The sequence below is a fragment of the Cuculus canorus genome, chromosome 4, assembly GCF_017976375.1.
Source record: "Cuculus canorus isolate bCucCan1 chromosome 4, bCucCan1.pri, whole genome shotgun sequence".
NCBI classification, from domain to species: Eukaryota; Metazoa; Chordata; class Aves; order Cuculiformes; family Cuculidae; genus Cuculus; species Cuculus canorus.
The window spans coordinates 25,158,751-25,171,767 of record NC_071404.1 but is presented as its reverse complement, the minus strand read 5'-3'; the positions used below and the strand labels follow the sequence as shown (position 1 = coordinate 25,171,767).

The 13,017-nt window shown below is 36.7% G+C and overlaps 1 protein-coding gene across 7 annotated transcripts in view; it reads right to left on the bottom strand.

Annotated features, from left to right (window-relative positions):
- The window catches only part of KLHL5 (kelch like family member 5), a 58,582-nt gene that overhangs the window by 6,874 nt on the left and 38,691 nt on the right, over positions 1-13,017 (bottom strand). For all 7 annotated transcript variants that reach the window (XM_054064889.1, XM_054064888.1, XM_054064891.1 and 4 more), the window contains 4 exons: positions 8,169-8,381; positions 4,654-4,840; positions 3,515-3,739; positions 3,063-3,225 (listed from right to left, as the gene is read on the bottom strand). In XM_054064889.1, coding sequence (XP_053920864.1) covers positions 3,063-3,225; positions 3,515-3,739; positions 4,654-4,840; positions 8,169-8,381 — 788 coding nt within the window. The remainder of the gene's footprint in view (positions 1-3,062; positions 3,226-3,514; positions 3,740-4,653; positions 4,841-8,168; positions 8,382-13,017) is intronic.

The window sequence follows — 13,017 nt, the reverse complement described above, 5'->3', positions numbered from 1 at the left end:
CTGTGTTAGGGCCCTCACACCCACTAGGTGGCCTAGTTTGCTCAGTTCTAACAAAAAGAATTTCTAGCATTTGGTATTAAGGAAGGATTTCAACTTTTTGGAAAGGCTAGAAGGAAAATATTGGTTCCAGGAGCACTCCAGCACTGATGAATCTTTAAGACTAATCAAGTAACCAAACTTGATAAAGAGTTTATGCATAGAGTTTATGAGCAATTCATGCTTAGAAGCAGAAAAGCCCAGCACTACTATTTGGAAAAGAAGCCACTCAAAAATGATTCTTATAAGAAGTACAGGTTGAGAGATTGCCTGAAATACCATAAATGAAATCCTCGCATAGCCTAAGCATGCTATAGTATGATTAAATAATCAAATAAACATTACATACTTTATATGATGACAGTGTCAACAATCTACAGCAGTTACTATGAAGCACTATTTCATATGTCCTCAGTTGAGAAACACTGTTGTTTGGTTTTTAAAACCAACAACCTTAAATGCAAACATCTTGTAAATATGGTTGACCTAATTGTTCTCAGTCATAATTTTAATACCCTTTTAAAAAGATACATTTCCACGGAAGTTTCCATTTTTAATAACAAAACTTGTTTAAGGTGAGGAATGCACTGAAAGACACTGAAAAATCCCATTGCAGTTCCAAAAAGTTAATGACTAAACCCCAATACTTGATGCAACATAGCATTTAAATTAATCCCCCACTTTACCTCCCCTCAAAAAATAAGTTTTGATCATTTATGCAATGATTTCATATTTCAGGCAAGAAGAAAGAGATATAATTTTCTCTAAATGAAAGTTTTGAGCAAATCATTGGAAATATATCAAATTACAGACAGACATTACTAGAAAGTGTAAAGAATTACAATAAATTTGCATGCACTTTTCAGCTTTTAAGCTATGGAAACCTAGTGTTGCTACCTACATTAAGAGTCTAGGTGATGTTCTAATAATAGAGAAACGTGAGGCTTTAATTCTGTTGCTTTTCACCACATCTGGGACCCTCTGTTGGAAGATTCAGACTTAACTTGGGCATCTGAGACTGCAGTTCCAAGGCAGCCCAAGCCACTCTGCTTGTTTGTTGTTCAAGTTCATCCCTTCTTCCCACACCCAGTAAGCATTTTCCCTCATTCCTGCACTTGTATCAGCAGTATCAAGTCCACTTGGCAGCTGATTACTTTGTGGTGTTCCTCCCAGGCAGCTACTGTGGCTGATACTGCTCAATGTCTTCATTAATTATCTGAAAGATGTAACGGAAATCTGCCTTAGCAAGTTTAATGATCATATAAAATTTAAGGGAGTTGCTGATATGCTGGAGGGCTTGGTTACTATTCAGAGAGACGTAAACAGGCTGGAAAGATGGGCTGACTGTAGTCTCGTGATGTTCAGCAAAGGCAGATGCAGAGTCCTGTACCTGCGATGGCATATTCCCATGTGATAGTACCCGCTGGGTGCTGATAGGGGAGGAGATGGCTTAGCAAAAATAAATTTGGAAGTCCTGGCAGACAACAAGTCAGTAATATGCCCTTGAAGAAAAGAGAGCTGATCCCCTTTATTCAGTACATTTAAGATTGCTTCTGGATAGTGTGTCCAGTTTTGGGCTCTTAGTACAAGAAAGATCTTGCAATACTGGATCATGTCCAGCTGACGGTCACTAAGATGGTGAGGGAGGTGGAACATATGACAATAGGGGGAGAGGCTGTCTCTGTGCAGTCTTAAGAATTCTTGAGACAGCTACGGAGGCATCTGCTGTCTTCAACCACCCAATGGAAGGTTATATAGAAGACAGATCATTTTCAGAGGAAGGCAGTAAAAGAAGAAAGAACAAGAGACAAGTGGAAACAGGAAATTTCGGTTGGATATTGGAAGAAAAATGTTCACTGCAATGGTGGTCAAACATTGGAACAGGCTGTCCAGAGAGGCTGTTGAATCTCCATCCTTCGAGATATTAAAAACTCGGATACGACCTGTGCTATCTCAGTTAACTTTGAAACTGGATCCAACTTTAAGGCTGACCCTGCTTTGAGCTCGTGTTGGATCAGATGACTTCAGAGGTCCCTTCCAAATTATTCTGTGATTCCAACTGATCTTTATTTTCATAATAGCTTGATTGAAGTACCATGTGTATCTTGGGTACTATAGAACAATTACACTTAGTTCAAAGGAAAATAATGAAAGTCTAGGAATCATGGCCTGCAAATAAAGACTGGAGCTGGAGTTATTCTCCTGGTAACAGAATACTGAAGGGACATATGTCTCTAAATACAAAAGGCTGTTGCAAATAGGAAAGAAAAGATGTGTTTTCCATGTACACATTGGACAGTACAAACAATATAAATCAGCAAAAGGTATTTAAAACTTCACATGAGAACTTTACGGATGTATTAATTGTTAAGAAGATTGCTTAGGGAAGTTACCAAAACTTTACTACTGGAGGTTAAGAACAAATCAGTTTGGCTGTGAGCGTTTTAGATATAATTGATTCAGCTTTGGGGTAGCGGAATGGATTAGATCTCCTTGAGGTCACTTCCAGCCATTTCCTGTAACTACAGCATAAAATGACCTAGTTGTCTGAATATGCTTTGTATGAGGAATTAGGCATATTTTCACTGAAAAACAGCTGTACACATTTCAGATACCATTCCAGATTAGATTCATTCTGCCACAGCTCAACTGTTCTGAGTTCATGCAATATAACATGAGTACTCCTCCGTGACTTTACAGTAATTTTGGAAGTTGATTATTCAAGCTCCCACAGTAACAGGAAATCACTGGAGTTTCAGTGAAAGAGAACAACCATTTGCTCCTTCTGTAACAAGGAGATGGTCACTATTTGCCCATAGAGGTGGTGTCTCACAAGTGATACTGATGGACACTGTGATGCTTTGGGGAAGCTTGCTTGACCCAATATAGTACATTTCCTGTGAATGAAGAAACTTGGTTCTTAATGCTACCAACAGGTATCTACCAAGAGAAAAAATAATCATTTAGGATGGTCCTTTAATTATTTTAAAATAACAAGACAGAAAACGGAAGTTGCCTTCACATACTTTCCATTTAATATCGCTACACCAACAGTGCTCCTTGGAGTTGACATACTAGCTACAAAGTTCCACTGACGAGCCTGTGGATCCCATCTTTCTACTGTATTCAGGTAGCTCCAGCCATCATGTCCTCCTACAGCATACATGGGACCTTCCAATACAGCTACTCCTAAAAAACCAGATATGAAAAACAATCACTTCTGGGTAAGGGGAAAAAAAGATAACATTTTCCTAGTGACAATTCAGTGTGCGCCAAAAAATTCTTTAGAACTAATAAAGAGAAATTTCCTTTTGGTTGCTAATGCTGGATATAATCTGAAAGAGAAAAGATGTTCAATAAGCAATCTGCATTAAAACAGTTTCTACCACCCTACATTAATTTCTGATTTTTTTTTTGAGCAATCCTAAAAAATAACTTCTTAAAAATAAACATTCAGCCTTTACAGGACTCTACATACCAAGACCATGACGATGAGTGGACATAGGTGGCATTACACTCCAAGTTTTTGTTCTGGGGTTGTAGCATTCCACGGTATTCAATGTTTTCAGTCCATCTCTGCCACCAACAACATACAATTTATCATCTAAGACTGCGACTCCAAACTGTAATCTTCGTCCATTCATATTTGCAACAGGAGTCCACATGTTGGTACGAAGTTCATACTTTTCAATGCTTGTAGCTCCTGAATGACAAATGAATATGCAATGACAATGAATATGCAAATTATATATTTTTAAGAAAAAGGGCTAAATTATTAGGATATAGTTTTTAGTTCAGCAATATGTTGATCCTCCAAGACAGCATGACATCCTGCAGCATGTTGTGAATTCTATGTATACAAATAATCTTTTCTGGCTTCCTCAGAAATTAGCTGCACCACTATAAAGCAGGGCTTTCTCAGGGCTTTTCAAGACAAAAGCAGGATTTGTAAGTGCTTTGCAGAATGAAGCACTTAAGAATACAACTGTTAGGAATATAAAATAACCCTTGTGAAATGCTATTATATATTGAAATAAACTGTTTTGTAATATTAGAAAAAATATGAAGCTATGTGATATGAAGTACTAAAAAGTGTTAACTTTAAAATGAGTGAAACAGAACACTTTCTCTGCTGTAACTTTTCTAATGTGACACGTTCCTTCTAATTACCATTAAAGTGTATTGAAATGTCTACAAAAAAGAAAATCCAACTAACTCTGACAGAACTATTTAACAATTGGTCAAACCCCATATTTTTGGTTTTTTTTAATGCATGTGTAGATCACCTTGTGCGTTTTCTGTCATTTTTTTCCTTTTCCAAATTACCTTCTGTCAAAGCAAATAAAGATTAGTTTTTACTCAATTCAACATTTCACTGCTCAGAAATCAGAAATTCCCCTGATAATTTCAGATCAATCATAACTCTAGCTTCTAAATGTTTATTAAAGCTACATAGGTTTTTTTAACCTAATAAACAGCATACATTCAAGATGTTTCACATTATATACTGTATAATCTTTGAGTTTTTGAATTAACATGTTGTAAAAACATCTATCAAACATTTATTTTAGAAAGAACCAAAACAGCTCGCCAACTAGTCACTATAAAAGCCAATACCTTTTGTTGCATCCATTCCTCCAACTGCAAACAACACGCCTACTGTAGATTTTCTAGGCTTGGTGCGAGGACTTTGCAACATAGGTCGTCTCTCTGGCAACAGATGGTACTTCATTGCTTCCATAATAAGTTTTTGACATTCAATATCATCCCTAAAGAGTGCATTATTTTCCATATCTGCCAGAAACTATAAAAAAGAAAGAAAATTAAACAAGTTGTATTGCTGTAAACCACCTGAAGAATAAAAACAAGATTACAAGAAAACATTTTATCCAAAGACTTCCACTACTCAGTTAAAAACCTATATAATGTCAAAGTTGTCATCCAAAAAAAGACCTGGGTAAAGATGAATTTGTAAGAAACAAAACATTCACATTTTAAGCTAAGCCATTAAGTAACAAAAAAAACCCAGGGCGGTCATCTGATCTTAATGGATGATTTAAGCTTAATGGTCCCAAGGAAGAAATACCAGGCTCCTGGTATGCAAGTCAGTTCAACCTCATGCTTTTACTCCTAAATCCACAAATCCACCCAATCCACAGGTCTATAAAAGCTGCTTCAGGCACAGGATGAATATTTTAATATATATTCTGTTCCTCAGCCTGACAGTGACCCAGATCAAAGTATAACAACCAACAAAAGCCTTTGTTAAAAATTATAAAGATCAAGGATGCAAGTAAATTTGACAAGTGTTAGATTTTAAATCTGACTTAAATAAAACTCAAGTTATATAAAGACTGCTAATAAAAGCTATTAAGTTTAAAGATTCTGGAGTACTTTCGTACTCCGTGTTTTTTATCAGGCTGCTGGAAAAATACATTAGTAGGTTGAGCATCCCAGCTGTAATTATTAGAAGTCTGGAAAACTGACTTTTTTTCTGAGCTGCAAGACATGGCCTGAGTAATAGAGAAAAGCAAGGCAAGTTCCCCACTGGGAGCTTGGCAGTTGGCAGAACAATGAGAAAAAGGCAAATGTCTCTGAACAAAATCCAAACACTTTGTGAATGTCAGAAATACAAAAGTTCATAAACCAGAATGAGATGTCATTGAAATTTGTCATCAGTACTAAATGGGCTCGTTATGAAATAGCTGTGCATAATAAGGCGTGTATATCACTGGCCTGTAGCTGCCTTAGGACTGAAAAGTGGCAAATACAACATCCGAGGCTCCAGAAGAGACACAGGTAAGCACAAACTGCTAAGATCGAACATGTCTGTATCAGGGAAATCAACAGCAACTATGACAAAACCCAAAAATAATATACACAGAGAATAAAAATAAAACTTTCAAAGCCCTTCACCAGGGACTTTTCAGAAAAGAGAGCCCAACTTTTGCAGTATTTTGCTAGTTGTCCCGTGTTCTGATTCTGTTTAAAATAGCAAATTAAAATGCTCTTATGTAAACTAGCTTTACTTTCAGTACTTCCCATTGTTTCTTCTCTTGATCCGATTCACCATTTATCACTTGTCACTTCATGAGGACATTTTGTGATTATTAAATAGTAAACAAAAAGCCATCTTTTAATTGACAGCATGCAAAGCTATAAAAATGCACACAGTTTAAAGAAGAAATCTATGAATTACTACTGTCCTTAATTGGACATTGTCATAGAATCATAGAATCATAAAATGGTTTGGGTTGGAAAGGACCTTAAAGACATCCAGTTCCAACACCCCTGGCATGGGCAGGGACACCTCCCACAAGACTAGGCTGCTCAAGGCCCCATCCAGCCTGGTCTTGTTGCATGCATAGTTCTTTTCCATATCCATAGTCGCATGCCTGAAAACTAGGGCTTGTACACGTGACCACTTCAGACCTCCAACATATTTTCCTGATAGACAAGCAGCATTTAATCCTTGAAGCAACACCGTGTGTGTGTCTGTATGAGTTTTGCACCAACAAGATGCAACTGAAATATCTGAAAGCAACTTCATCTCAGTTAAAAAGAAATGTAATCTAAAATTGTTTTGGTACCCAAGAAACATGCATGCTCTTGAGACTAAACCTACTGTATTACCATTTTCTGTTAATATTCTTCACTCAAAGAGCTTGAAATGGGCTTATTTAAGGAAAGCAATTTTTTTCCAATTATTATTATTTACATAGCTCCATGTATTAAAAGCATTTACAACTGAGCAGTTACTAATAACGTGTTAGCATGAAACTGTAGCCATTGGAAACCTGATGAAGAGAGAGATACTTAAGTACTACGAATTTCTGTCTAAAAGGAAGCTGAACCCATCTTGTAACTCAGAAACCTTTCTGTTATCAGAGATGGAATACTTGCCACTTTACAGCTTAAAAAGCTGACAAATATTCATCTTTAGCCTTTGTAACAGAAAAAAAAAAAAAGACTTATGAATACTTAGGACACCGCTTGCATTCACCAAAGAGATGATGGAATGCAGTGTACAAAGAGATCCATAAACCCCAAATAATAAAATAGACAACTCATTAAGATTTTTTGCTTCCAGTGCTACAGTTTCACAGTATTTACCAAAAGGGTTTTTTTTTAAGTGTATGAATCTAATTTTCTTTGCATCTCTGCTTGCAATGTTATTGATTTCAGCGAGTTGTTCAATTTTCTAATTTCATTTCTTTCATATAGCCTTAATCCTTCAACCGTAAAATTGGAAACCTTTTCATTATGTTATGTTTGCTGTCAGATTGCCTACTGTCATGTGATCATGAAGCAAAACATGATTCTGAAAATGTTAAGACTATTTTGGGTAGTTCAAACCAATGTACTCAATATGCTATTTGCTGCCATATTAAAATCACAGCTTTAACACTTTTATTTGTTAAAGAAAGTAACAAATAAAAAGGCAACACAAAAATATATTATAAAATAAGTATACATTTGGAGAAGACATGAAAAATTAAAGATAAAACAATAAGTGAAATATGATATTGCTTTTGTATTTCAATTTGCTGTTTTCCTTATCAGTTACTGAGTGGACATAATTGGATTTTGGTAAATATTTCTGGGATAAATTCTGTACTTTCAGTTTCTAAAGATGTTTCAATTACAGTCCATTAAGTAAAAGGAAAACAGAAGTGGTTACTTAGCTATCCGTTAATTAAATGCTCAGCAAAACAATGATTTCCTCCAGGTCAACTGGCTTACACTGTACTATGTTTCTAGAAAAAGTGAATTACAATGTCAGGAGAAAATCCTGCTACTGCACATAAAATAATCAGTATGGAATTATTAATACTAAAATGCTTGCTAGTGAGTCTTACTATCCAGCAAGAGGATACCAGATTAGAGGTAATACACAGAATGTTGTTTATGTGATTTATCACTATGAATGAACTAAACTCAGTTTTCGTACTGTTTATGAATTCTACTTATTTTTCAAGATACAAGCCACCATGCCTGTACAACATGCTAAGTCCTTATATGCAGCTCTAAGAATCCAAATCATTAAGAAACCTGAAGCTTTTATGGTTTGTCACTGTTGATGCTGTAGACATTATGCCCACTATAAACTAGAGAGGAATTGAACAATTTACTTGTGGAGCAAGCAGAGGCAGCCTAATGTAAGCCAAGAGTTTACTGAGATCCTTCCTTCTCTGTTCCAAATCATGTCGAACCCATGTAAGTAGTGCATTCAGTATAGTTTCTTCATTAGGAATATTCATGTCATCACTTGCTAAAAGCTTTGCAATTTCAGTGGCTGGCAATAATAGAAATTCCTGGTTCCTAATTACTTCCATGAAGTTTTCCTGAAAAAGAAGAAGAAAAATATTTATCATACAGGTGACATCATACTTTGAAGACACTTGATGGAACTCCTACTATATCTTCCTTAATTTCCTTCCCTTCACACCATCTCTCAGGTGGGCCAGTAAATATCTCTGGAGAACTGACCTGGGAGAAAAGAGAAGTAAAATGAAAACGTTTAAAGCTGATCATTTCCCCACCTCTATCACTCAGTCCCACAGACAGATACGCTGAAACAACTGAGGGGAATGTAAGGACAGAAACCAGCAATAGGTTGTAGGGGTTACTACCTGGGCATGGCAGACTGAAGAAAAACTTTCGGAAGTACAGTTTAAAATAATAAAAGTTGCAGTTTGTTCCTGTTGACAGTGTAGAATACAAGGTACGATGTTTTGTCACGCAAAGATCACAACATGCTACAACTACTGGGTGCATCTGTAACTTTTGATTACTGCTGAACTATGGTGTTAAGTTTTCAGAGGAAATAAACAACACTAATAATTCTATTGTTGACTTCAAATTGATTATTTTATTTTACTATTTTGTAGGGTTTTTACAGCTAATCTGATTGGCTGGGGAGCAAAACATACAAAGAATCCACAATATAGTACATGCCTTACAGTATTACTTTGATAGGATTGAATTTTCGAACTTTCATTCTGTCGTTTCAAGTAACAAATCCTTACTTCAAAGCAGGAAAGTCACAGTCTGTAACATTTCTGACATTGGTGTCCTACTACTTCAGAATACTAAGACTTGCAGAATGTTCTGTAAGAATTGTCATGAACTTAGGTAGAAACAGCAGAAACTTGTGTAAAATCATAATAAGCACTATGAACTTACAGTGAGAAACCTAAATGTAACAGAAAAGGGTGAGATTGTGTCTATCTTCTTTCCCCATACATCATTACGAGGCAGCAAAGGAAAGGAAAAGTAGTCTATGAATCACAATGCATTATTATATTTTGGTAGCTCAAAATGCAGTTAGCCTCATACTCCAAACTGAAAGTAGCTTTGTGACAATGAAACTGCTTGACAGTTTAGCAAAAGCACTGTTGATAACCAGCAGGGTGCTGGTTTTGCTCTGCCGTCACAGGTACCTCCAAAATAGCTGTAGGATAAAGTGCATTAGATCCACAGATAGGGAAGTCTAACTAGGCCTAATATTAAAATTAGCTTTATTTTCCATCTTGTTTAATGATTTAAAAAGAAAGAATTGCAGACTGATGAAAAAAACTCTGGATTAGAAGCACATACATGTTGTAGAAAAAGTAAGACAAACTTGGGAGCTGAAGCAGGACCTGCACTGCAAAACAGGTATGAATTTAGTATAAAAAATTACAGCAACAACATACAGTACAGTTTGGCATTGCATATGCAAAGAACATTGTGACAACAAAGCAAAACTAGTAACAATTCTTCCTTTTTATTACTTAATCTAATTAATTTCAAAGCTATGCCTCAGTACTCCAAAAATATGAACAAATTAAAGAATGCTGAGCAAAGAGGAAAAAACGAATGAGGAGTAAACAAGTTCACCTGACATAAAAGCCACACATGCGTAAGACCACTACAAGGCACCTAAGGGAAAGATCAAAATGACTCCACTCCACATGTAAATCTGAAGTTGAATAGGAAAAGAATTTAAAGTGTTATCTGTGCATATTAGAATTGTATTGATAGAATTTGGAAAGGAAAATTTTACATTTAATATCTTAAAAGTTTTCCTAGCAGAGAGACCCAATTGGCTACATAAAATTAGTACTTCCAAGTGAAAACTGTAAGAGATTAGAAGGGAGAATGGCTGGACTTGATGATCCTAGAGGTTTTTTCCAACCTAGTGATTCTGTGACATAGAACTGTCTTTTCCTCTTTAATTTACGTCACTATTACAAAATGAATGTTAAGAAAATGAGCAAATACAGGAATAAAAAAAATGAGAGGACCATCCCAATATTCAATAGCACTACACATGCACTGTTATTTATTTTATTCTGATATTGAATGCTTGGGAGTAAAACTGAAGCTGAAAAACAATCAAAATTATTTCCAGAGTTTAAACATGCAGTTCACAGAAATTCGGATTCCAATAAGTTAATTTTTTCCACTGCTGTTTTTTTTGTTGATTCTTTGTCCCAGAGAGTATGCAAGACGGAACTGTGCTTTTAGTTTTGCTAGACAAACAGGCAGTGAGCACCAACAAAGAGAAAAGCCAATCCTACTGTAAACTTCCCATATTGTCTATCCAGAACACAGGAAGAGGAAGGGGAAAGCACCTGCATGGAAAGTTTCTTTTGTCTCTGAAGGCAACGACAAGCTGCTCTTGTGTAAGTCAGTCAGGGATCCTCTTTGGAAAGCTTTTTTTCTAACTGGATTTCATCACTTCAACAGCTGTGTGTAAAAGGCCTGATTTTCCTTCTTGTTGCTCGCAGACAATTGCTTTCAGATGGGAACAAGTTCAACTTCCTCTTGCTCCCATTCTGTTTTTAAAGCAGAGACTCCTTTGGAGCATAGGATCAAAGCATTCCACTGGGAATACAGCCACTCTTTGGCCTATGTCTGGGTTTTTTAATAATCAAGAATCTGACAATTCCTCTTCCTCTACAGACAGATTCCGAAGACAAAAAGGAGGAGCCAGTGTATCTCCTAGCATTCTTAACCTCCTCATTAGCCTTTTCTTTTTTTCTTCTTATGGGAACTCTCTGTGGAAGAACAGGGTATTTCAGAGAACAAATGGTCTGCAGTTTTAATCTCCTGCTTTTTGGTCCTGGAAGTAAAAAATCAGTTTCACAGCTCCAAAATTAGCTCCTCAAAGACCTTGGAAACTATCAAACGAGTAGCCTGAGGTTTATGTACTGGCTAAAGCAGGAACACAGTCCCTGTGCTCAATCATAACCTTAAATTTACCCTTCAGCAACTGCAGAGTGAATAATACTGATATTATACTACAGGTCTCCCTAGGACTTGATACAGAGCAAATAAATATTGGGAGCACATAAAAGATAAGCCATATGATGGTTATTTCTAAGTGGTACTGAATCCCTACTGTGGGATCCAGTGAGATGGTTCGTCTCCCTCTACACTGTGTCAGAAGGAATAGAACACTGAAGAGCATCAGCACACCTGCAGGCTGGGAAGGACTGTACTCTGGGGCAGCCTAACAGGCAGCTCTAACCACAAGTCCCTGTTTAAAATCTGAATCTGAGGTGTTTGACTCACGGGATCTATATGAGAACAAACGGGGAATGTAGTCTTGTTTACTGGCCGTTTTGGTCAGCTGGCCAACTGAGGCATGAATTCACTAAGGACAGCTGAGCTATCTGACCTCCTGCTAAGCTATTAGTGGTTAGATGGATGCTAGACAGCAGCTACTTCGCTTCCAGTCAGAATTAAGTGAAAAACCGACCTAATGCTTTCAGTGTGCCCAGAGTTTGTTTAGAGTACAACCACTGCAGCTTGACATCTCCCTGCATTGTTTTTTGATTCTAAAACAGGGTGGGCAGCATGCAGAAACGTCTTTAGTCTTGCCAAGGCAGTACAGATCTATTGTGCTAGCGCTAAGCAGAACTTAGGGAACCTGAAAGACAGAATTATCTTGGATTTTCACAGGTGAAAAGAAGTGAACGGGTATTTTCCAAGTCAGATGATTATTGAGCAGGATATTTTGGATTGCAATTTCAGGTGCAAGAACACAAAATCCTTGTTTTGGGTACTAACACAATCCTTGGGTCAGGCCCTTTGTGGACAAAAAATACTGACATTTCTCCCCTTTTCGTGCTTCCCCTTAGCAAGAGACAAACCATCCTGTCTGTTGCAAGAAAAAGAGGACAAATTATATCTCTTTGCTTCCTCTTCCCAAATCATAAAGTCCATATTGCAATGATTTTTTTGTTGCCCAACTCCTGCCTTACACGCGAAAGCAAGTCTAAGTGTCCCACTTCTATGCTTCTGCAAAATTCCTAGCTTCTATGCTTGACCTCAATCTGTTACTCTATCCTCTCCAAGTTTTTCTTCTTACACATAGTGATTGTCTGTGCTCAGAAATCATGCAAAGTCCAAAATCAAAGTTATCTGAATCTTGTAACGCTTCTCTGCTCGCATACTTCTGAAGGCTTCTGATGAAAATCAACATGACTTTTCACTCTGCTTTACGTGTGAAAAGCTGAGCAACAAATATTACAAAGCTGTAAACGCAGGGACTAACTCAGACATTATCACGTATAATGTTTAGCATGGATGCTTTTCTTTTTGGTTGTAATTAGGAAATTAAAGATCTGGCTACTGAAGAACCTACTGACACTTGCCTAAGAACACCTCACGATTCACTGTTAAGTATTTCATGTTCTGGATACACCGGCTATCTTTTCCTCAACTTCTCTTTGGTTTATTTCTTTGTGAAAGAAGAGCTATTAGTTTTAATTCAAGGTACATTATCAACTGCTTCAAAGAAACAGGATGAAAAAAAGGGGTGTTTCTTTTGCAGAGAAAGCACTTTGTTCAAAAAGGCTTTACAAATTAAAGTGACACACACACTACTGGCCAGTCTAATAAAATTCCTAAATTTATAATTGTATGACCCCAATACTAAATATAAACCACAGCAAAACAGGATAACCTTTGTAAAAGATACCTTTACCT